Raw genomic sequence first — 27,289 nt, 5'->3', positions numbered from 1 at the left:
TTAGAGTAAATCGGGAAGCGCTCACAGTGGGTAGCCCAGGAGCCCAGGATCCTTTAGTTGTCTGACCCATTTAGAGGGAAAATTCTTATAAATTCATCATAATTGGGACTCGAACTGCGGGTGCCTAAGTGACAATCTAAATATCCTACTGTTACATCATATCTATTCTTAGATTATATAAAAAGAGATCAATTATGAGATCAATTTATAATTAACCATCAAATAATTAGAGACCATCAAATAATTAGAGGGTGAGATAAATTTTTTGTCGTTGAGTATGACTTCCAATTAGATTAAGAGGTTACATGGTTTATGATAACCTAAGGGTGTTTAAAAGTACTTTTACAAACTTGAAAAATTAAAATGGCATAATTATAATGTACCTTTAATAAGTTTAGTTGGTAAAAAAGATTTCAAATAGCTAAAAGTACAAGGTGCAGTTAGAAGTGCACTTATTATTATTATTTGTTAAAAATTAAAATAACATTCTATTATATTTTTCATTAAAAAAATACTCTTATTCTAATTTAATGGTATTATAAAAACTATAGAGTAGTTAGTATTAACATAAATTGATTTAATTCGATAAAAATATTATACATAAAATATTTTTATATAATTTTTTTATTAACTTGATTAAAATTATTTATATTTATTAAAATTATTTTAAAATAGTTAAAAATATTTTACCGTACAAACTTAAAAAACCTATTTAATTTAGCCTATTATAGTAGAGAGTATTTTTAAAATAAAAATGATAAAAATATTATTTTAATTTTTTAAAATATTCTTTTGATAAAAATCATGATTAAAAAGTTCGATTGATTTTTATAACTATTTGAAATTGGACAAAAATCAAAAGATTTTATTTCCTAATAGTAAAAAAAGTGACCCATTTTAAGTTTTTTTTTTCAAAAGAATACTATGCCCTTTCAAAGAACACAATTATCCTTCGTTATACTATTTTCATTATTATCTCTCTTTTATATTTTCTACCTAAATTTTGAACCTGACTTGTGTTGTAACAATTATGATCCTGTAACTACTATATAGTTATAACAACTACGATTTTATAATTTCTACAACTTAACTGTCACACAGTTGTAATAACTATGGTTTCATAACTCCTATAACTGAGCTGTCACACAATTACTATAGCATATAAAAAAATTAAGAATAAAATTGTTCAGAATATCCGAAAAGGCTTTAAACGAGGATTTATGAGTTGAAACTAGATTGTAACATATTTCAACCCAAAACTAGTTGTAGATCTTTTAACAACTTTCGATTTAATAATATATTAAATATAGTATGCGTTTTGTGATTCAACCCGAATCAAAAGTTATAATCTATCAAAGTTTAAGATTTAACATTTACGTTATAGCAAATATGAACTATAGCCACTACAACTGTGTAACAACTACGATTTCCTAGCTGCGACAACTTAGTCACCATAAAGTTGTAGCAGTTATAATTTCTTAACTGCTACAATTGAGCTGCAATGTAATTGTAACCGTTACAGTTTTATAATTGTTACAATGTAAATGTTAAACTTTAAACTTTAAAAGACCATAGTTTTGACTAAGATTAAATCACATGACACATAATATACCAAATCAAATTCAAAGATCTACAATTTATTATGAGCGCGGAACTCATAATAATTCAATTTCAGACTAAAAATTTATTATTTAAAGTATTTTCGAAAGCTCCGAATAATTGTAATCTTAATTTTTTTTCTATGGTATAACTACGAAATCATAGTGACTATAACTATATATTAATTTAGGAGGGTGTATTCAATGTTGGACTTTCAATTACTCAGAGTGCGTTTGGTTCAAGTTATCATGTATAATCTTGGTTATGTGATTATCAAGTAATTACATAACCAAGATTACAGGGAATAAAATATAACCAGATGTTGTTTGGTTCAACTTAGGTAATGCAATAAAAATTTATTTGTTTGAAGGTTTTAATGAATAACCTAATTTAATATTTTACTATATTACCCTTAGTTACAAAATCAACCATATATATCTTTTAAACTCTACGTTTTTTTTTCTTTTTCACATTTTTTTTATTTTTATGTGTTTTTTTATTTCTTTTCATTTTTTAATTTATTTTCATTTTTAATTATTTTTAAATTTTTTTTTACGTTTTTTTATTTTTTATTTTTATTTTTCTATTTTTATATTTTTTACGGGTTTCTATTTTTTTGTTTTTATTTTTTCCCCCTTTTTCATTATTTTAATTTTTTTTTAACCTTTCTTCTATTTTTTTAATTTTTTATATTTTATATTTTTCTTTTTTTTTATCACATTTTTCTTTTATTCGAGTGAATTTTGGGTAAAAAAAATTTGTTAACTCCGGAATCAAGAAAACCCTTAGTTTTCCGAGATTTTTCGATTCCGAGTTGCATGCCCCTTTTGCTGACGCGTCGGACATGAAACATTACTCGAGAATCGTCGATTACCTAAATCAAACAAGGTTTTCGTTGATAATCTTGGATGGATAACCAAGGTTATCAAGAATAACCCTCAACCAAACGCATCCTGAATGACTTTTGTGGATTTTAAAGTCTAGACTTTTATAAACTCTATAGAAATCTAATGGTATCCAAATTGGATTTTTATAGAGTTTTAAAAAGTCATGTGGTATTCAAACTCGACTTTTTAAAACTCTATGAAAAATCATTTGGTATCCAAAATTTTAATAGATTTTCAATTTCTCTTTCTACTCCTCGATTTTGATTATTTCTTTGAGCCCCATCTAGAGCCTACCAATACAATAATACAGAGTCCAACTTGACGCATATTCAACAAAGAATCTTCACCACCTTGATAAAATTTAACTCTGTTCTCGATGTTATTCCTTCACCACCTTGATAAAATTAAACACCGTTCTCGATGTTATTCCTTCATCATCTTGATCACGTTGACGGTCTACCGTAGAGATTACTTTAGGGGCGTGTTATCCTTTGTTATAAAACTAATTATACATGTTTTTTTTTAACTTTATTATTATTATTATTATTTTGAATTTTATGTTTTTCTTTATTTTTTTTTTTAAAGTTTACGTTTTTTCTGAAATTTATGGTTTTTTAATTTTTTTTTAAATTTTTTTTTAGCTTTACGTTTTTTTAGTTTATGATTTTTTTAACTTTTACGTTTTTACTTTACGTTTTTCTGGTTTAAATTTTTTCTTAAAGTTTATGCTTTTTTCTTTATTTTTTTTTTTTTTTGAAAGTTTACGATTTTTTTTGTTAGTTTACCATTTTTTTCAGTTTATGTTTTTTTTTAGTTTACCGTTTTTTAATTTTTCTTTAATTTTTTTTAAGTTTACTGTCTCTTTTAAAATAAAATTTTTATTATAAAAAATTTGGCTCATGCCGAATTACATAATTTTCTTCGTAAAAAGTATCGTTCTGATAAATTTTTAGTTGAACAAGATAATGAAATTTCATCATTTTTACCCGAACAAGTTCATGGTATTGATTGTTTTGATTAATTATCTAATACTCAAGAACAACAACGAGCAAATGCTAATGTATAGAGAGATACAACAACGAATCGAATGTGGAGCGATGTTTATCATATTGACAATAACGAAACGTATTTTTCTTTCTCATAAATTCATAAGTTTTCATGAAAAAATTTATAAAATGTCTATAAAAATTTTACAAAAAAATCTATAGAACTCTATAAAATTCTTTTCACAATTACACGAGATTCATAAACTCCGTAAAAATTTATCATTAAAAAAAAATCAATAAAAATCATTTAATTTTTTTTATACGAAACAGTAATTACGAAATGATATAGCTACTCTAATGCATCCCAGGTTCCGAATTCAGAGGGAAAGTATATAAAAGAGATAATAATCATAAGATCTGTGTTGTTGGGTAGGATAGTTATGTCATTTTACTATAACTTTGTTTTTTGACAATTAAAAAAATTTGGGCATCGTTCAAAAAACAAACATAAGAGTGTCCTTTTAATTTGTTACCCTTAAAAAGTTAAAATCTATTCGGTATATACCATACACTCCCTAATCCAGGACATCGACCCGTACCTTGAAGCGGAGATGCGAATCGGCGTTCGAGTTGCACGGTCGCTCTTCGCTTCTCCCGATTTACCACCGCCGGTTTTCGCTACTCGCGCCCTTCGCAGCAAGTTTTCCTTCTCCGTCTCTTGTCCCGAGAAGGTTCGTTCCATCCACTTTCTTCTTCTTTCTTTCCACTTTATCTATTATTTTTGTCGCCTTCTACCCCGATTTTGTATTTCTTGATAGATTACGTTTATCCTCTCAATACAATCAGAAAATCTACCCTAGTTTTATCCACAATCCATTTTTACCTTTTTTTTTCATAATCTTTTGGCAATGGGCAATGGACACACACCTGTAAGTTTGTTAAGTTCGCTTACCATTTAGGCTCGGGTAGTACTTTGTACAATCTCTATTCGGATATATTTTGTGTCATTGTGTGGTAACTGGTAAGTTTGCTATAATCTTTCTTTTGCTCCCAAGGAACATGTGATAGTCGAAGAAAGTGCCAATTTTTTGCGATGGTTGAGAGGGAAGACTGGTACTGATATATCTTCAGTGTTGGCACTTGGAAATTCCACGTATGGCAGGTTTGTAGAGTTTGTTTTTGAATTTACGTTTCTGTTTAGCAAAAGCACGCAATAACTTGCTCATTTACCTTATCCTGTTCCGTGCATTGCTACAAATCATGCTTGGATGCCTTTTGTTAGTAAGCTGGATGGGATAACCTTCTTAAGCTTACTGCAGAATGGTGGAAACATTGAGAAGTCGTTCTATTTCGTGTGTAAGTTTATGGACAATGTTCAATTTCCTATGGAACTTTTCTTGGTAACTTGGCATTGAATCCAAAAGTTCAAATCATAAACAGAATGATGGCCGAATACTTGTACATAAACAATATTGTAAATGGTTGTAGGCGGAGGCGGGGTAGTCATGGACTGCCTCGACTGCCTCGACTGCCTATGCAGCGCCTAAGCAGTTGAATTTTTTTCACTATTTTTTATACATAATATTATAATCATTATTTATGTAATATATGTAATTAAATGATGTTTATGCATAAATAAGCTTTATACAATACAATACAATTTATATAAGGTACAAATAAATATATCAATGCAACTAACAAGATAATCAATAAAGATTTATCACCATATTAATTCCAAAAAAGTAATATCATTACTTTTACCAAAAACGTAAGTTTAAAATTCAAAGTTTCAATCCAACATGGCAACAAGCGATTGTGGATGCCCACTTATCAATAGGCCCGAGGTGCTTTGACTTCTTTTTAGAAGAATCCGCCCCCCACTTGACAATCATCATCCTCTACATCAACACCTATATTTACTTCCGTCATCTCTCCTTTTAGTTCTTCCACTCTTTCTCGCTTCTTATTCTTGCTATTTTCAAGATAAGCTCTTACTCTTTTTTTTTTTGTCAACGTCGGATGCTCTAGGACATGATTCAACTTGCCCTACAATACCCGCAACATGATGTTTCATCCGATAAACTCCTCCTTTAATAATCCTCTTATACAAATTTCATGTGATCGAATCTCTTTTTTCTTTGCAATACAATACCTCATAATCCCAAATAATATCACTAAACTTTCGTTTCAATTCGACGTTTGGTTGTTTCTCATTTTTCGTCATTAATCTTCAATAATTAAATAAAAGAGCAAAAATTAGAACAAGAACTTACTAGAAATACATAAAAGCTAACCTAGTCTGGCGGTGGCGGCGGTGTGACAGTGTGGTTGTGGTGGGGGCGGTTCCAGGTGGAAGGAGGTGAGTTGTGGGTGACTTCGTGGGTTGGTGGAGTTATTTATGTTTTACTACCTTGACCACCTCACCCGTCGTCTCGTCTCATCTTTGATCGCCTAAAGCACCACTTAAGGCAAAGATGGTGCGGTTGATGCCCGCCTTTAGCCTAGGCGGCCATCTTGGCCGTCATTTAGAATACTGTACATGAATCATATGAATGAATAGGCAAAGATTGTAAGTTCAAGTATCATCCTTGCAGATGCATGATTTGTATTTTATTTTTGATTTATTTTGCTTCTGTTTTGGAGAAGCCTAAATATAAGCAATGGATCCTTCCCCGGGACCCCACATAGAGGGAGCTTCATGCACTGGGTTGTATTTTTTTTTTTATGTTTTGGAGAAGCCTATAGGGTTAGCTTCTGTTGATCACTTCCACTGACAGGAAACTGATATGTGTATTACTTCCTTTACACTAGTGTACTGGTAAAAAAAAAGTGTAAAGAAAAATTGTAGCAGAGACACAAAAAGAAGGTTGTTGCAATTTAGTGGTTTATAGTTTCCCATATACAAAGGTCTGAAATCTTTTCCAAACACCTTATGTTCTGGCTGGAAACTATTTTAAATGATTGCAAATGACCAATCAGTATTTTGAAAATAGATTTTGATCATTCACCAATCCATTCTGAGCTGAAAAGAAATATTAAGAACAAGTCAAATTCTGTTTTTGATTGAAATTGACCTGCCAGGATCACTCGACCTATGTTTTCAATTTTGCAATTCTTTTTATATTATAATTCAAACTTATAGGTAGTTTTGTAGTATAAAATGTCCAAGTTTGATTCAATGCTTACTTTGGGTTTGGAAATATTAGATGGAATGACATGATAGAAGCAAAAGGATATTATTTCATTAATGAAGTATCATTGGTAATCAAGAGAAACTAATAAAAAAAATCATTACAAGGGTGAAGACATAATGCCCACATTATTATCCTTGATGTGATATCTTCATGTAATATATTCACACATTAATACATGTGTCACATGGAGACTTATGACTATTGTCAAACTTATACATTCAATGGAATTATTATTTTGTGATGATATCATTAAATCATTACTATATTCAAATTGATGCTACTATTCACCATGTATGGTGCCTCTATTTACATTCACCAAGTTTTATTTTGGTATATTTTTCTTCGTTACATAAGTTATTCCTCCTTGTGAGCTTGTTTTTTTGGAAATGAATAAATGTATGAGGAAGGATAGTAGGACTTTAGAGTCTGCATAAAGTAAATAAAGAATGAATGGATTGGAGCAAATAAAGTGTCCATACAACAATAACAACAATAATCAAGTCTTATCCCATTAGGTGGGGTCGGATATATGAATCCTTTTATACGGGATCTATCTCTTACTATATTATCATTTATATTTAAATAAGTTTCTCTTATTTTATTATTGCTAATCAAACTTTTTTAGTCTTTCTCATTTGATGTGCACATTTATCATAATTTCATATTGCCTAACTAGAACATTTATTAGTCATCTAAGTACATGTCCGTACCTTTTTAAACATGTCTCCTAGAGTTTTCCCTCAATAGGTGCAACCTTGACTTTTCCTCTGATATTTATTTTTATCCCATCCATCCTTGTACGTATCCTTTGTTCATATAAGGGAACTAGAGTACTTACCCTTGACTAGATATTTTTTTTCGTTTCAATATCAGATTGAATAACTTTGTAAGTCATTTAGTATATTATTTCTCCATGCACTTCCATACATTTATCCGAATATCTAGTTTAACTACTTTTCTATTTTGCATTTCCATTTAGTTTGAATTTTAAGATAAAAATTTAAATTTATATACTCATTTGACTCACTTAAAGTATCTAAGTTAAGTTGATCACCTAAACCTTTATTAAAAAGTTGATGAAAATTATCTCATCTATCGCTCTTTTATTTCCTTATCATTTAATAATATCATTGCATTCATCTTTAATATATCTTATTTGATAAGATCTCTTGTCTTTCTCTCTCTTATTTTAGCTATTCTATAAACGTCTCTTTCCCCTTCTTTTGTATCAAATTTTTCAAATAAGCATTTAAAAGTTTCATTGTTGGTTTCATTCTTGGCCTCTTTCTTGGCTACTATATACTTTTTAAAAGTTTTTCTCGTTCTTATAAGTATATAATATTTGAAGCTGCTCATTTTTCTTTCCCTTTCTCCTATACTTTCTCATTGCACTACCAAGTTTCTTTACTTGGTAATGCTATCCTTTTGACTCATTGAGTTCACTCTTGGATACTATTTTCAATTTTAATATCATCTTATCCAATGTCGTATTTGAGTCGTCATGTATTTCTCCTAATACTCATACTTCTACTCTTTCCTTAAATATATTTTGCTTTTCATCCTTAAACTTCCACCACTTAATTCTAGAAATCGTGTATTTTTTCTTTTATTGATACTATACTTGAAGGGTATGTTGCCAACACTACTAATCTATGTTAGGTAATTAAGTGTTCTTCATGGATGATCTTGTAATCATTACAAATCTTTCTATCATTCTTTCTAACCATAAGATATTCAATTTACGACATTATTCTCACTTTTGAACGTGTCATCTCTTTTCTTAAAAAATATATTAACTAAGAAAATATATTAGCTAGTATAAGGTCATATAATATCGCAAAATCCAATTTAGTTTTCTCTTCTTCATTTCTTTTTCGAATCCCATAACTCATGCGCTCTATCATATTACTCATTTTTGACTCCTACATGTTTATTTAGACCCCCTCCTGTTAAAATTATTTCGGTTGGAGGGATGTTTTGTAATACCTCATCTAGGTCGTCCCAAAATCTAGATTTAGTGTCTTTATCTAATTCTACTTGAGGGACATATATATTAATTATATTAATAGTTTCTTTTGCCACCACTATCTTGAGAGCTATAATCCTATCCCCTTTCTAACTAATCCTCTTCATCCTTAGTGAACTATCTATAATAATATTTACTCCATTTCTTGTTTTATTATTTCCTGTATATCATAACTTAAAATCCTAATTATCTATCATCTTTATCGTCTCTCTTATCCATTTTGTCTCTTATACACATAAAATATTAATTCTTTTTCTAATTATCTTATCTACTATCTCTATTTTTTTCTCAGTGAGCGTTCTTAGGTTTCATATTCCAAATCTTAGAAAATTAGTTTCCTATAATATTTTTTTATTCAATTTATAGTGTGAGAACTTTTATATATTTAACACTACACCCAAGTTCTCATGGAGATATAACGGTCCTTACCAAGACGTTACATTGTACCTACAACGCGTTTCTTCCGGAGAACAACTTGACATTAGCATAATAGTTTAATGGATTTATTGAACATTTGCCTCAACGCATGTTGACTGACAATCTAACGCACAACTGCAACCGTCACTCTTTTCATCTGGGCTTGGGATTGACATTGGTAGATTTATAAAGTGTCCATGTTTGACAATATTGTGACTTGTTTGAACTTCAAGTTATTGGTCTCATTTCAAATTAGTGATACTTTATGGGTCAATATTGTATTTGACAATTTAACATTTAATTGAAGGGTCAGATAGTCGACACATATTGATATGTTTTCTTGGTTATAACTTTAACTCCTAAATTTCTCCGCGGTGATCAAATTGCTTATAAGAAGATCATATTTTCATTTCTAGGTCATTGATTGCATTAAAGAATATAAAAGCTGGTGATTGCATATTGAAGGTTCCTTATCTCGCTGTATGTTCCAGATAGACAATTATGTACCACTATTCTTATATTGCTGGTGAGGTCATTTTTATTAAATGTTTTGTTGCCAATTCAAAGCAAATAACTTCAGAAAGTCTCTCTTCGGAAATTGAACAATTACTTCCTCGCAACATTGGAAATGTGTCATGGGTTGCTATAGTTCTCCTAGCAGAAAAAAAACTTCGACAGGTATCAAACATTTGTGGTTATTTTAGTCATGTCTTTGACCATTATTTATGAGTATTCATCTTTATGATTTCAGAGTTCTGAATGGTACACCTATCTCAACTGTCTTCCTTGCATGGATGAGATGCATAATGCGGTACATACTTGTTGGCTTGAGAAAATAGTTATAGATGGATAAAAGCACTAACCATTTATAAGGCTATGTTAGAATCAGAACCCAACTACATTTCTCAGTATGATTTTGTCTTTACATTTGAATTGAATAGTTCTTCTAGGTCTTCAAGACTACTTTTGAGCTAATGATATGGATATGTACGTGTTTTTTTTGTTTCTCTTTCTTCATAAAAGATTGGAGCAATCTATTAGTTGGTAGGTTTTTAGTATTTTACTTTTAAATTTGTCCTCTTTGTTTCATTGAGTAAAAAACAAGCATGATGTATTTGTGTTGGTTGACCAAAATAGAATTTTTTCCATTGCTTTTAGGATTAATGTTGTAGAGGTAAAGTCTTCAGTTGGATGTCTCAACTGGAAGTTTGTCATTAGTTTGTCATCAAGATTATTTTAGTCTCAGATTATGATTCCAATCATAGTTAGAGGTGCCGTCCAAAATGGGCAGTTTTTTTATCATTCCGGTACGGGATCGGCACTGATACTCTATCGGCACAGATGTGCCGACAGCACGCGAGCATAGGATTACATCTGGAGATAATTATTTACATAACAGAGCAGTTTCTATTGATTGGAGGCATGAGATTCACTGGTGGGATCCTTTGGTTTTACATTGGTAGCCAAACACAGAAATTACTGAGCTTCAAATACAGATTTGATCTACACAAACAAAATCCCTTGTGTTTTAACTACATGAAGAAGGTGCTAAATATTTGGACATATATATTATTGATAAATCAAAGTGATTTCTATGGCTTACTGATTCATTTCTTGCTCAGACTGTTAATTGAGAACTTTCATTGAATTCCCTTGCTTTTATTTTTCATCGTATCGAGGCAAGTGACTCTTTAATATTGTCTATTTTACATGATTATGTTGCAGATATTTTGGAGAAAAGATGAGCTAAAAATGATTTGCAAGAGTCCAGTTTATCAGGAAACTATCAGCCAACAAGCTTACATAGAGAAGGAATTCTCAGCACTTAGACCAGTTTGTCTCTGATAACATAGTCAACTATTATTGTTTGATGTTTTGTTTTTACAAAGATTAGTCACATAACACTTTTGAATTTCTTGAAACATTACATGCTGAGACGTGAACTTGAAGCTCTTGCCTGCTGAATACTGATCCATCATCTTGAGTTTGATTTCCACCTGGATCTTCTATATTCTATGCATTACTAATGTTTGACCAATAGGTCCTGTGTACTACTAGCTTGATATCTCTTTTGGGTTTTACTTGAAATGACAATTCTAACTTTCATTGCTTGGTTTTTTGTTGCTTCATGATAAAAGTTTGAAAAGTAAATATGTGTTTATTAAGATTGTAATTATAGACTTGCATAACTTCTATTTCAATATTTGAATTTCTTTGACTGGGCAATTTCATGTAAAGTTGCATTTAAGAAAAGAATCTTTTGTTAGTTGATTATATTTAACAAATTTTTGACCAAAGAGAGACTTGCTTGATGCTGAATTGATTTATGCACCACCTGAATGATATGCAGTTCTCATAGGAAACTAGAGATCATTTCTTTATGATTGCATTGAGAATCTTCAGATATGCTCAGTAATTTGCTTTGAACTCAAATTGTCATCACCAATTCTTTTGCATTGGAGTGAGGATTTTTGCAAGCAGTGTATTTTTACCCCTGCTGCAATTAAAGTGACAGTTACTTTGCCTGGTGCTCCTGGAGGATAAGAATAGGATAGTCTTCAAAGGGTGTGCCTTTTCATAGGATTTGTTGCTTCATTTATTCCTAGCTTTCTATGGTATTATAGTGAGTCAAAATGTAACAGTGCCCCATTTTTCTGTTTTCCTTTCTTTGATCTGAATTTGGTTCTATTGTTTTCATCTCCTGAAATGATGACAGTGTTCCTTAAAAAAGGTAACAAATAATTGTGTTATTTGCATTGTCATTTACACAATTTTGGGGTGTTAATTTGGGAAAATTTGTAGGGTTAGTTAACTTAGATAATCTCCTATGTATAATCATGAGTCTTTGTATAACTACAAGTAGGCCTGCCTCATACATTTCTCAAGCTAGTTAAAAAATATTATATATATTTCATTCTTCTGATCTAAGATTTCTCCCAGGCTTGGAAAATCTGGTAATTAATCATTAGAAAATGAAGTGATGATTTCCTCTAGTTGATCCTTTTTCCAAAGAAATTGGGAATGAATCTCTGTATGTTTCATTGATTTGTGATTTTTTGCATTTGAAGTGATGTGTATGGCAACCTAAGCACCACAATAAAGCTTTATTAACTTAAACTTGGTATGGGCATTACTAGACTCAATTATCCATTGTGAGCTCAATTAGCTTACGTATGGCTAGCACTCTTTATATCTTGCTTTCGCATTTAATTTGACAACTTTAATTTTCTTTTTCCTCTTCTAATATATTAAAAGTGTTAGGATTGTTGGAATGGGTTGACGCATCAAGCTAGAGGCAAGGGGTGAATAGATAGTTCCTTTTAATTGTAAATTTCGTGTAACAACACAAAAATACATATCTTAGATACTTAAGGGTACTTTTTGTGTGCCTCTAGTAGTCTAAAAATTTACTAAATTGATTGCACAAATGTTACCATCGGACAACCAACAATTATGGTTTCCCTTCTAGTTGACCGCGGGAGCCTTTAGTTGACTTGAAGCTATATCTAGTTAGGGGTGTAAATGAGTTGAGTAGAGCTTAGCTGTGTTCAAGCATATTTATATACTTTATCGAGCTTGTTTATCAAAAATCAGATCGAGCTCGAGTTGACCTCAACTAACAGCATGGTTGTCCTTATAAATTAACTTAAATGCTTATTTAATTATGAAAATTATATTATTTTTCATTTTTTACATATATAAATAGTTTAAGATTTTAAAATTTATAAAATACTGTATTTCTTAGGTATTTGAATAAAAAATTTAAAAATAAATATATAATTAAAATTTACATATTTTAGTAAATAAGTTTATTAGTCAACTCCACCTAGTGAGTAAAGCTTGATTACTGTTGTTAATAAATAAGTTTATTCATAAATCGTTCATGAACTTTATTCATGAAAGTTAATGAAGCAAACTCATTAGTGTTTACACACACACACACACACACACACACACACACAAATAAACAAGCTTTATTCATGAATATCTGATTTTATTTACAACCCTATATCCAACTGTTATTCAAACAAAAATATTCCGCTCACTAAACCCTTGAATTTAGTCAACTGCAAAGTTGACTTGACATCTTTAGTAGACTAAATGCACCTTCAATAAATTAAATCTAGTTTCTCCTTCATTGCTTCCCTTTTAGTAAGCTCACACAAAGTCCTAGGACCAAACTAAGTTAGCAAACTATGACTTGAGACCAACAATTGTCCCTAGTCAAAAGCTTCCAAGTAAGCTACTAGGTAATTACTCCTAATTAGCGAAACACATCATCTTAATGATGCTATCTAAAAACGTAAGCCCTAAGATTACATTGTTAGGGAAACAATGCTCCTAACTAGTCGAGTTCAACCAAACTGTTTTGACAGATTTGGCAAAGGATTTAGGTTAGGTTTGACTTGTGGTTTTGATATGTGTATCAAGTGTATATTGTAAGATTGAGAATGTGACTAGAGGAGGGTGAATAACTGTGTATTCATTCCTTGCTTGATCCTACAAATGTGTTAGCATGCAGCAGAAATAAAAGAAACACAAACACAAGAATACAAGCAAATCAAACAAAAGCTATTTACGTGGTTCGGAACTCTCGGTTCCTACATTTAGTTTCCCTAAATCCCTTGATACTATCTCCTTCTCGGATACCTTCCGGAGTTGAATAAACCTCTTTACAATTCTGAGCTTATACAATAGCAACAATAGAATATGGAACATTTCTTTGCTTGCTTTCACTTGTGGATGTTTGCTTTCTTTCACATTTGATTTAATGTTGTTTGGAGACCTCACTTCTAAACAAATAACACTCACTAACACAAAGATTTAATATGGTTTGGGTACCTCAACTTATGATGCATCCAATGTGTCTCCTTTGAAAATTTTATTAAGAACTACCATTTACTCATTCTCAAGGGGTATTGGGGTAAACCTCTTAGAAATTCCAACCTAGATGTTTACAATAAAACCTCTCCTTTCATAATACAATGAAATGCAAAGCTAAGAAAAGATTACTAAAAGCTTAGTTGAAATCTTCAACCTGGTCAACTATAACCTTATCTAAGCCCTTTGAGCATCAATATCATTTGATTAGAGCAATTTTTCCAAGCCCTTGAATAGCTTTGAGCACTGACACGACTTGATTAGATAAGTTTAGAATTGGTTAGTTCAACCTTAACTCAAAGTTCCCTGAGATCTTTTATAAGAGCTCTTCAACAATCACAATTTATTTGTGTCTAGTAGAGGAAATTCCTTAGTCGATTGATCAAGCAAATGTATCGAATGACTATATCAACTATTGATTGAATTTCTCTTCTAGTTGACTACTCAAGCCTCTAGCCTATTGGAAGTCATATCCAGTTGCTCAGCTGATTGCCCATTCAACTACCTTTACTCGATTGATATTTAGGTTAACTTTCTACAAGGTCATGCAAAGTCTCGAGACGAAGCTAAGCTAGTAAACCATGATTTGAGGCTAAAAGTCTCCTGATCAAAGGTTTCAAATCAAGTTACTAGGTAACTAAACATATCATGATGCTGCCCAAAACACAAGCTTTAAGATTACATTTTACTCACGTAATCTCTCACTCTCATGCTTCCTGGTCTAAACCTATTATCTAATGCTCCTTGCCATAGAGTCCTCTTCGTGTCAAGTCTCCAGTCCATCATGACTATCATGAAGCTCCCTGAATTTGCTTCATGCCATCTGATCTTCCATGCCTTTCAAGTCCACCTTAGAGTCCACCATGCGTTAGGCCTCTAGTCCATTGAATGCAACTAACTTGCTAAGATTGCTCCATGCTAGTCGATCCTTCACGCCTTCTGAGTCCACCTCGTGCCAAACCTCAAAGCCACTGGGCACACACTCTCCATGACCACATCCACAATCACTCAATGTTTGGTGCCTAGAGTGTGCTCCAAGCTCCTAAGTTCCAACACTTGTTCGAGACTTCTGATCCATTGAGCGTAAACATACTCAACCGCATTGAGTCAACTAACTCCTTGAGCTCTATGTGCATTATTTTAAATCTCTGCAAATTTGTTGTACATATTAGTGACATAAGTCAAAATCAACTTCAAAACAACTTTGTTAGAACCAACCTTGGAGCATCATCTCCTCAATAAAAAGTATCTCCTAGAATTTAGTAAATTTGTTTCTACTTTAGTGATTCCAAAAACTTGAAGATGGCTGTGTCCATGGTCATGATATGCTAGATGCTTTTGTGGAGCATTATTGAGAATCTGTGATTTTTTGGAGTTGCCTCCCAATAGTCATTAGAAAGAGGCTCTACTAACAGTCACAAATAAATTGCCATGTTTGATGACAATGAGGTAGTTCAATTTACCAATTAATTTTTGATACTGGTTGAAATTAGATAATAAGTTCTCTTGTCTCAATATTATTTTGACATTTAGCGCCATGGAAATGTTAATAGGATTAACTCCTAGAATACCATCTTCATTAAGCATATCAAATATATATTTTGTGGTGAGATGGAATTGTCCTTTGAGTTGCCAAAGAAATACTTCAAATCCCCTCCTCCCTTGAATCTTTGGTTTGGAACTGTTAATGAAGATATGATTTCAAGGTTTAACTTTGTTAAGTTAGGCAGTATCATTGCCAACTAATGATAGTATCTTCCACATTAAGAATGAGAATGAAATTCTTCCCAGTGAGCTAAGGTAAACACTAAATGTTTTAATATATATAGTGAAGGTAATTCATCACCCTTTACTGATCATCGACTGACAAAAGAACTGAAACCACTCATTTTCTTTTATTCTTGACATTTCCTTTAACTGGCGATGTTAATCATGGTTCATTTTTTCTTTCAGGTTCTGGAAATGTTTCCTGATGTTTTTGGCAAGGTTCTTTTAGAGAATTTCATGCATGCATATGCTTTGGGTATGCTCCCTATAGGCTAAGAAATTGTTACAAAACATTATTGGTGGTGATTTCACTATGTTGGTATATATATTGAGTTCCTTTGAGATCTGTTCTCTTGCTTTTGCATCGGTTACTTGCTTTTCACTTATATATTTTTACCTCATGTTTGAATGCTGCTTTTCACTTATATATTTTTACCTCATGTTTGAATGCTGCTTTCTTGATTTGACATTAAAGTCTATTACTGAAATAATTAATGAACTGATGCAGTTTCCTCACGAGCATGGGAAACTTCTAAGGGTGTATCATTGGTATGATTGTCAAGGAAATTATTTAATTATTTTTAATTGGACAATTATAATCTGATTTAGTTAACTCCATTTTCTTTCATTTTCTGAAACTGAAAATTCAATTTTAGATCCCATTTGCAGATTTTCTCAATCATGATTGCAAGTGTGGTGCTGTTTTACTAAGTGATGTAGATAAAGAAATCTCTGAGGTACCTTTGTCATTTCTGAGCTGGTGATATTCTTTATGGTATTATTGCATGCTAATGTAGTCTATGTTTTTTCTCTATCATTTTCAATTTTTTTTGTTATGACAAGTAGGAGATCACAGAAAAACAATGACTTAATTCACTTTTTGAAATTAATTAAGATATACTGCCATTGTTAGTTAGATACCAAGTCCTTTAAGGTATAGGGAGTTTGTCATTATGTATACGCTGCACATTTCTCTGGCATTCCTAATACTAAGGTCAAAGATGGAATCTGACATGTTTTGTTGTGGTAAATTGCTACCAGGTTATTGCTGATCGTGACTATGCTATTGGTGAGCAGGTCAATTGTTTTGCAGCATATTCTTATTTCCTTTGTTTCTTATTCAGTTTCTGACTTTAACTAAGGTTTTTCTTATTTGTATCTGTCAATTACTGTGAAATATATAGAACTAAAGATAACCGTCCATCCCTCAAACGATAACTCTAAGTTCTAAGGTGCAGAAGTTCTACATAGTTTCCTGTTCAAATTTAAAAAGTGGTTGCAAATGCAATTCCTAGGCAAGGTCTAAAGGTGCCTATGCAGGCACTATATAGTCAATGACCCACTAAGAACATATGCAGTATGTGGGTAATATGAGATGCATATATTAAAAATAATAATAGTAAGTGTTTAGATTGAACAAAAGCATAGCAGTCCCTGTTGTTAACAGCTAGGGAACTTTTAAAACACGTTTCTGGGATTTGGATACAGCAGCTACTTTTTTTTTTTCAAAGTTGACTTGAAAATATGCAATTTTCCTTTTGTTCCAGATCACCTACAGTTTCAGTTTATTAAATGACCATATATACAACTACATAGATAGCTGCATAGATAAGATATGTGTCCGCCTAAGTCCATTGGTCTTATACATTGAAGCGATCTAGACAACACTATTAAAACCATTTTCCTAGGTTTTGGATGCATCATCTAACTTTAAATTTTTTTTTTTCCTTTCAAATTTGACCTGCAAGCTAACAATTTTCCTTTTGTAGCAGACCATGCATTATTTACATCTTTGCATTTTTAGTTCTCTATCCTTGTAAGCATGAATAGGCTGATATTTACAAAATTAGTGTACTAAACTTCAATAGCATGTTGTAAATAAGAAAGAACTGCTCTCTGACTGAATTTAGCCTCGTGAAGAAATGATCGAAAATTTACAATTTTCTTTTCATAGCAGTCCATATACTGTTTTAGTTTGTTGGATATCTGCATATAGGACTACATATATGGCCGTATCAATGCCATATACAGTTGCCTAGGTCCGTTGGTCCCATATATTGAAGCGAAGCTAAGTGTATATAGGCAATTGCATACGCCACAAGTGATGTGATCCGCAATTGCATACGCTACAAGTGATGTGGTCACCTACTGCAATGCCTAGGCAACATATTAAAACCATTTGTTTTCCAAATTGGCTTGACTATCATTGCCAGGATAAATAGATTAACAATATTTACCAATAAAGGCAAGTGTGCTAAATTTCCTAGTACTATTTGTTATACAAACACTCAAACAGACCTATAACTCAATTTTGCCTATCTTTAAGAAGTGCCCCCAACCAACTTGTTTATTTTCCTTTTGTATCAGACCATCCACAATTTCAGTTAGTTGGATATCTACGTATACAACTACATATATGGCCACATAGAATATGTGGCCGCCTAAGCCCTTGGTCACATATATTGTTGATAAATGCATATAAGGGTTCACATATGCAACAAATGATGTGGTCCCTACTGCAAACGTCTAAGAAACATTTTTGAAACCATGTTCCTAGGTTTTGAATATCATAGACATATTGTTTTTCTTTCCAAGTTGACTTGAAAATTTGCAATTTTCTTTTTATACAGACCACCTACTGTTTCCATCTCCTTGCATTTTCTTCTTCTCTATCATTGCTATCATGAATAACTTATCAATATTTTCCAATAACAATGAGAGTACTTAATTTCCTAGTAGTATTTAGTAAATAAGAAAGAAACGGACCTACAACCCAATTTGTCCTATTGTGAAGAAGTGCTTCCATCAATATATATGTTAAAAAAAAAATGAAATGAGAAGCCAAGGAATGGTCCAAAAATTTTATGAATTTGTTTGTAGTATTTAGAAGATAAAACTGCACAATCAGATTGTGAAGTGTTTGAGACATGTAGTAGTGTGCTGGAAAGATGGGAAAGGCATGCATCCAATTCAGGTAGTGTCACTCATTTCTTCACATATTTTTAATGAAAACAAAACACATCACACATTCTTTTGTTGCTTCACCGTTGACCATCTAAAGTGTATATGCTTTGTTTTTTATCCATGCTGTCAAGGTGTTTTGTTGACACTGCTCGTTACTAGTCAGTGTATGGGCATGTTTTCATAATTCGTGAATTACTAACCCATTCAGAATTCTTTTTATGTTTTTCCCCACAGTGGCTGCCATTAGTCAGTATGGGGCACATTTTCATGCTTCATTAGTTTCTATTAGGACTGTAACCTATTCAGCATCCCTATATGTGTCCCTTCCTTTTTTGTATTTGCCTATGAAATCAGCTACAATACCTAACTGTCAAAGTTGGCCTTGCATGTTGTTATGGGCAAACTTCAATCAAATAATGAGGTTTGCACATTATTGCTAGAGAGTAAACTTGAACATGGTACTTTGATTGAAGGAAATTGTGATGTAGGTGGAGATTGAACTAGGTGCTCTTCGCTTTGCTAACTCATTAGTCCATATGAAACAGGAGCAGTTCAAATGAAATGGGAGCAATTTAGATGTATTAGTAGTTCATCTGGTTCGGATAAAGTGGGAGTAGTTTTGAAGAATTGAGAACAATTCATTAATTTGGATCAAGTGTGGGCAATTCAGATGAAGGCAAGCAGTTCAAGTTTGAATAATCTAGTAGTAGTTCGGATGAACTAGAAGCAAGATTTAAAATTTCGAGTTGTGTCAAAGTTTCGATTTATGATCGGAATGATACGGTTTCGGTATCGTATTCGTATCGTGTTGATACAATTTTGATATTTTAAAATATAAATATATTAATTAAACAATGTCTTTAATATTTGATTATTATAGATAGTTATTATTGAGTTATCTTTGAGATATTGAAAGTTGAGTTCAAATTTTTATATTATTTCGTAAAATGTTTAATCCTTATTGAGTAAAAGTTAATTTAGGATTAGTTAAAAGTTCACCAATTAAATAGACATGACATAATCAAGTAGATTTAAATTAAATTAAATTTATATTTTTTTTAACCAATTTAAAATTAAACTAAATTTATATATCATAATTTAATTCATAGCACTATATTTTATAAGAGAATTTTTTTATTATATTTATTTTTTTAACAATCTGTTTGTTTCTATTTTAAAGAGGTTTATTAGTTCTATTTAATTTGTAGATAAATAGAGAAAAAAATTACCTTTAAGAGAGTTTTTCAAGGATGGAAGAAAAAAATTAACCATTGTTAAAGAGGTAAAGAAGTTTTTTTTTTTTATTATTTACCCTTGTGGATGGATGAAGAAGAAAAAACTAACAATGGAGGAGGAAAAAAAATTTACAGACAAAAAAATAAAAAGAATTTAATAATATAGAAATAAAAAATATAAAATGTAAAATAAATAAATAAATTTAAAACAAAACTAGAGGTAGCCGCGACCTCGTGGCTGCCATCACGACACTGTGACCTCACAGTTGCCTCCGTGACCTTGTGGAGGACGTCGCGAGGCCGTTGTCTTGTTGAGGACGTTGTGAGGTTGCAGTTGTCTCCCTAACACTGTGCTAGTGCCGGATAGTGGGCAGAATGAAAAATTCTATACGACATGACACGATGTCTGATTTTAAAGTAATTTAACTGAATTGGAGTAATTCATCCAGTTTGGATGAAGTGGGAACGATAGTCACATGGTGAAGTTATAAGATGAAGAGGTAGAGTGATGAGGTGGAGGTGAAGAGGAGATGAAGTGGGAGAAATGCTGAGGTAAAATGATGAAGATCTGTAGAGGTGAAGTGATGAGGTGAAAGGTGAACTGATCAGGTGGAGGTAAAGAGGTTAAGGGAAGATGTAAGGAGGTGAAATGATGAGGTAGAGGTGCAGAGGTGACAAATGATGTGGTGAAGATATGTAGATGAGAAGTGATAAGCTCAATAGCCAAGGAGTTTCTCTTATGTGGCGAAGAGGTGGAGATGTGCATGGCCAAAGTGGGTTTTGTGAAGGAGTTAGGTTTTGAAGATGAGAGTTTGAAAAACCCATAAGTCAGGGCAAAGGAGGATTAAGAGTCTCTCCGCTCACTGAGAATCCTCTTATGCTGCAAGGTTACTTACAGGCCTTAAGATGAGTCAAGATTACTTGGGCGGCTATAATGCCTATTATAGGCTGACACAGTTCAACTGCCAATTGAACCATGCATATGAGGTATCCATGTCCTACCCAATTCTTACCCATTTTTGAGATGCATGATGGGTTTTTGCCGGTGTATATACCTAATGGGAATACATACCATAATTGTGAAATCAACCATAGGCTAAGTGGGCATGATAAATATATCATAACATGCCCCAAAATAGTGATTCAGTTACCTCAAATTTTAGATAGGTGTTTAAGTTTAATCCTCAGTCCTAAAGGCATTCATCTTCCAGCTGTCTGGACATTATGATTGAATTCTCTAAGCAGATTTTCCATATATGTATGTCAGAAAGCTGCTTCTGGATGGTGTTAACATTTTTGGTCTGCAGAATGAAATTGTTGACTTTAAAATTTATGCTGGTACCATATCATGAAGTTTTGGGTCACAAATTTACACAATTTATAGATGAGAATGAGATGTTACATTGAATGGCTTATTTCTTAGATGGTGAAATTAGGGTACTTCATTTTGCCCACTCCTATGTTCATTGAGGTTAATCTTGCATCTTGGTTTTCTGCTTTTATGCAAACATAAAATATCTCTTGACTTTCAGGTTATGATAAGATATGGAAAGTTTTCAAATGCTACACTGCTGCTGGATTTTGGGTTTACTCTTCAGCACAACCTATATGATCAGGTTGAGCATCCATCTTTCTCTAAGACATGAAGTAGGTGATGACTGTGAATGAGAAGCTTTGATGCAATTTGGTTAGAATATAGATGCTTTGCTTGTTATTAGTCTCATTGATCTTCCCTATCTCAACTACTTCAATTCACCTTTCGAATTATGATCTGATGTTGCTGGGATACATAATTTTCTTACTGACATTGCCTGCTAATTTAATGAAAGATAATTGTAATTAAAATAACAGGGTCTTGCCTTCCTTCAAGATTGATAGAGAACAATCTATAAGTACGTGAGGCTAGGGTAGCTTTCTGAAGAGATGCTGTTTATTCTGGCACCCACTATCAGTATTCTCGTGCATATCTTAATGTAGTGTATTTGTTTTCTCTTTAATACTTCACCATGGTTGAGTGTTATGAATCAACATAATACCTTATTAGATACTACTCATGATGTTAAATTAGATATCTGAATCATCGTTCTTTGTGATTGATTCTAAGTGTTTCAAGGTTTCCATATGACTAAATTTCCTTTTGTTTTGTTTAGGGCTTCCATGTTGATCAAATTTCCTTTAATTTTAGTCGGCATAATTAATTTTTACAAGACAGTTCCATTTGGATGAATAGCACATTACTTGAAATCATCAACTATGCTTGAAGGCAGTTGTATGATCATTAGTAATACTATTATCTATAGTGGTTAAAGAAAAAACAAAGACTTAGTTTCAATATTATTTATGTTAAATATCAAGGTAGATTTCTTCACCATCTTTGCTTCTATGTTCAACCATTTTTTAAGTGCAGAGTATTCCTTTTAAAGACCATTCTTAAGCCTCGTTTATTGTATCATATCCATGTAGCCATCATATTGACAACAATCAGCTTATTATCTCGGATTGGGATTAATATTTAATATAAGTTTGACACAAAATCTAGACAAATTACAATGTTGCAGAAAGCACTAGGCACTAGTCGGGAGCTTGACTAGCGCCTAGCGCTTAGGCGCTCTAGTACTTTTAAATTTTTTATATATATATTTTTTAATTTCAGCATTAATAATATTGGTATTATTTATAATTATAACTTATTTTGAAGCAATTTTTAGTGTTTCAATACTAATATATATATATATATATATATATATATATATATATATATATATATATATATTAACTTTTTTAGGTTGGAAGACAAAAATAAGTTCAAATCCACTTGAAAAATAAGGTATTAATTTCATTGTAAAAATTGTTTAGGCTTATTGAAATTATTGTACCTTAATATTTTAAACTCATTGTACTTTATTTTTACTATGATCTAATATCTATTGAATTGAATTTTCATCAAATTAAGCTAGTTTTCAATTGAAATTTAAATATAATGAATGTAGTTGAATAAGTTGAGAATTATGCTGCTAAATGGCCCAAAACGGTATCGTTTTGGGTCATAAATATTTGTAAAAAAAATTAAATGGGACGTCGTTTTGGTCTAAAACTAAAAAAAATAAAAATTGCCCGCCTATTCGGCATCTAGGACCGCACATAAATAGTGATGCCTACTTTGGCAGATTAGAGGGTTTTCGGTTCGTCTAGGGGCCGCCTAGTGCCTAAGCGGCCTCCTAGGCCAAAATATGCAATACAGATTGAAAATTTCATCAAGTATTGATTTTTCCAGGATCTAGGATTTCTTGCCCATTTTAGCTTTATGTTTACTAGTGCTTTATTGGGATTTGTCCAAAATTTGTCACTTGAACATAATACTGATGGGCAGCTTTCATCATCTTTGTCATTGCTTCCATTAAAAGTATTATCCCTAACCTATGACTCTCACCCCTAGCCCTTAGCATGCCCATGTTATGAATTTGTCCATACTTATTTCATTGAAGCCTGTGGTAGCAGTTAGCAACAGATCTAACCTAAAACTCCTTGATGGTTTCAGGTTCAGCTTCATATGGATATACCTTTACATGACCCCTTATATGCGACAAAGACAGAGCTTGTGGAAAAACATTGCTCTCCGAGGATCTCAAGTGTTGATAAATCCAATTCAACGGGGAACTTCTTTATTATCAAGTTGGCAACTTGGTCTATTTACATAATTTTATATGTTAAAAAAAAAATGAAACATGAACCTAGACTATAGATGAGACAAGGATTTATCCTGCAGCATTAGTTACATTTTGCTGAATTGAAAATTATATCATTATTTAGATTTCAATAATGGAAGACAAAGAACACTCGAGATATTGCACAAAATATTGCAGATGATGCATGGATAATATTCAAAAACATCACATGTTTTAAATTGACTATTATCATTGTTGACATAATAGCATTTTCTTTGAGAGTTCCCGGGAAGTTGGCCACCCTTGTTTCTATCAGGTAACATTTATGTCTTGTCTGTTATATGATGGGTAAATATGTAACGAGAAGTTAAGAAAGTGGAAGATGAAGATAGAGATGTTTGAGGATTATGGTTGGAAGATTGTAGGTGGTGGAAAAGAACTGTTTAATGGACTTCTGTTTGTACTTTTGCAAATAAAAACTTTAACTAGTATTAGAGTTGGTTATGAGGAAGCTAGAGTGCCTCCAATATCAGGAACAATACTCCATATCATATGATCGAGATGTCATGGTTCATGAAGATTAGTTGCTATTGTGACTATAATTACAGTCAAAGTATCTATTCTCAGGATGTTGGACTTGATATTGTACATCTAAACAATGTCCTTGGAAGATAACTCAGGAGTTGAAATAAATTTGTGATCTGGAATGCAGAAATGTAACACCATAATTTATCTGCTAGATCTTGTCATCTAAATAGTATGGTGCTCATTTGCCTGAATTATGACTGCAAAATGGGTGATTTATCAAGGAAGGAAGGTGAATTATCTCGACACTAACCTTTCTTAGATTACAGAAAACCCATAAATTTTTTTGAGCTAAGTTTCATCGAACTGTATCCTTTATGAATGTAGATTATTTGGATCATTAATCTGTGAGTAAGATCACTGGGAAAAACTTTGATAATTTGAGCCAAGTTTTATGGAATGTATCCTTTGCATTCATGTTAATTTATTGGCACTTCATGATGGTAGATTCATTCATGAATTGTCTAGCGGAAAATTTGATATCAGAAACAGAAAGAATGCATTTGTAGGCGTTTGACTAAAGTCATCATCATTATGTACATTTGAATAAAAGTTGAACACTCAAATCTATTTGATGCTCCTCGAAGATCTATAGTATGTATTGTATTTAGATCTATCAGATTTCTTTCTTCCTAGAAAAGAAAAGAATTGAGAAGCTATCCCTATTGTTTTTCGGATCCTATGCATCTCAAAAGTTCCTGTTATTCTGTAACTAGGGAAGTCAAATCTGCTAGTAGCAAGGGAAAGGGCATTCCTCAGGCGCTTCGTGCATTTGTTAGGATTTTATCTGCTACATCAATTGAAGGTTTTTATTTTAGGATCTGTATATTGCAGGGTTGAACATATTGTTATTTAGGATATTTTGTAACTTTAAGAAAAATTTTTATATAATTTTTTATATCTCCAGAGTTGCAAGCTTTGCTCGCTGAAGCTGCTGAAAATGATGGTCGGTTGGCTCGGCGCCCATTAAAGAGCAAGGAAAGAGAAGTTCAAGCTCATCACATCTTGTGTTCACGACTCTTCCTCATGATCGAGGGCCATAATACTGCTCTAAAGGTTAAAACCCAAGTTTCTTAAGCATAAAATTATCACTTATCCTAGTAAATAGGGTGTACTTACAAAGTTTTGTACATACGTCGGTATCCTGATGACCCCATTGTTTTATGATCCCTTCTGGCAGATGCTTAATTCTCAGGATGACACTGATTATAATCTTCGGCCATCTATTAGAACTCGAATGGCAGTAAATCTTCTCAGTGGAGAGCTGCGAATTATGCAGTCTGCTTACAACTGGTTGGAAAATTACTGCAAAAGATTGTCAGGAGCCAAGGAAGAAGATGCATTGCCCTTATCTGCCGACACTGAACTTGGTTGAGTTTCTCAAATTTAGTTTAGTTACAGCCTTTATGAGCATTGATTATTCATGAACAATGTTTATTCATTTTTTGGAGGGAAAAAAAACCCTGCTAGGTTGTCTAAGGTCGTTTTTTTTAAAATTTTAAAAGAAATGCATTATCCTTTTCTATCTATCTTCATTGATTCTTTGGTAGGTACTCAGAGCCCTTGTTTGATACTAAATCGAAGTGTTTTTTTTTCTTTCTAATTGTTAGATACAATGCTGGTGTATTGATGTGTTTGTCACTATAAGTCAGTATGCAGCGGAAAGTACAAATACAATAACAAGTACAAAGATATAAGCACACAAAAAAAACAAACCTGATCCAAGTGGATCACTTTTAAATTTATACTATTTTTTTTTCTTTCGATATCTTTTGGAAGTGTAGAAATATATTACATATCATATCTTAGAACAAATATATGCAAACATAGATACACGAGCAAATGACAAATGATATAATAAGAACTCTTCTTTGGTCCTGGAATGCAGTAGTAATACTCTTTTAAAATTGCCATGAGTATTGTTGTGAACATCTGCATAAAATCCTTTTTACGGGAGTTTTATTCAGGCCTAGAATTCGCTAATTAATCTACTACTCTCAGTCCATCTTGTCATTGTTCCAGTGATACCTTAGAATTAATTGCTGTTATACCTTTATCTACTTATTTGGTCGCCCATGGATACTTATTTTGGTACTTAGTTGTCTGGATCATAAATTTCATTCGTATTTAAAAAATTTCTATTCTTCATAACATATAAAAATGATATTTAAATATATGGATATAAGAACTAAATAAATACATAGATCTTTATTTTATATCATTATGAATTTTCTAGATTCATCAATTAATTTCAATCAAATTAATAGATCTAGAGAATTCAAAATGATATGAAATCAAACTCTATATACCCGTCTAATTTTTTTATCCTCAAATATTATTTTCATATGTCATATTAATAATAATATTTTTTAAATATAAATTATTTTTTAATTGATTACTACACTCTAGCAATCAATTTGAAATATTATGTGATAATTCCTTGAAATCCTGAACTCGACCACTTAGGACAATATAATCCTAACTAAACTCTTTACTAACTTCATTACTTGCCACTCATGATTCCACTAATAATTATATATTTAAAAAAGATATTTAAAATCAATACTTATATAACGCAACCCCACTTGATAAAATTTAAAGCATACAAAATAAATATGTAACTAAAAAGCTTCAAATAAAAATAATAATAATGACGGCCACACAGTGGCATCTGGTTCTCAGCCGCCGGTTTAATATTTACAAATATTTGTTTTCTTAGAAATAAGTAAATAAATCTAGAGCAGAAAAAATATAAATAAACACATTTTTGTTAACCATCAAGATACTCGATTTATATAGTCCCAAAATAATAGTGCAGTGAGAACGCCTTTTTAATTTTTTTAATATATAAGGATCGAGTTTATATTCAGTTAATTATGATTTTTTTAACAGACGATTAACTTAAATATATTGAACTAATGAACCTTATGTTATTCTTGTTAGCCTATGAGAATTTTATAGGTTAAAATCGATGATGTCAGAATTAATAATGTCAATTAAAAAAAATACTCCATTTTTAATCTGCGTCCCACAATGGGTCCCCACCACGCATTTACTGACGTAGCAGGTGGGCCCTGTGACAA

General features: G+C 31.9%; 1 protein-coding gene across 2 annotated transcripts; it reads left to right on the top strand.

The window, feature by feature from the left end:
• Positions 1 to 4,022: 4,022 nt before the first annotated feature.
• Positions 4,023 to 25,733, top strand: LOC121985359 (fructose-bisphosphate aldolase-lysine N-methyltransferase, chloroplastic-like). 2 transcript variants are annotated; one of them, XM_042538760.1, is made up of 15 exons: positions 4,023 to 4,203; positions 4,528 to 4,625; positions 9,526 to 9,589; positions 9,677 to 9,787; positions 9,861 to 9,920; positions 10,835 to 10,942; positions 15,944 to 16,013; positions 16,266 to 16,306; positions 16,414 to 16,494; positions 16,799 to 16,834; positions 21,489 to 21,572; positions 23,495 to 23,628; positions 24,923 to 25,011; positions 25,114 to 25,262; positions 25,387 to 25,733. In XM_042538760.1, exons 1-15 carry the CDS (start codon positions 4,084 to 4,086, stop codon positions 25,579 to 25,581), a joined length of 1,440 nt encoding a protein of 479 aa, XP_042394694.1. In that variant the 5' UTR covers positions 4,023 to 4,083; the 3' UTR covers positions 25,582 to 25,733. The 2 variants fall into 2 exon arrangements, with proteins under 2 accessions (XP_042394694.1, XP_042394693.1); XM_042538759.1 differs by having other exon boundaries at positions 4,024 to 4,203; positions 4,528 to 4,634.
• Positions 25,734 to 27,289: the final 1,556 nt, after the last annotated feature.

Source organism: Zingiber officinale, chromosome 5B, assembly GCF_018446385.1.
Source record: "Zingiber officinale cultivar Zhangliang chromosome 5B, Zo_v1.1, whole genome shotgun sequence".
NCBI classification, from domain to species: domain Eukaryota; kingdom Viridiplantae; phylum Streptophyta; class Magnoliopsida; order Zingiberales; family Zingiberaceae; genus Zingiber; species Zingiber officinale.
The sequence above is the reverse complement of the archived record's forward strand: the minus strand, read 5'-3'. Positions and strand labels throughout refer to the sequence as shown.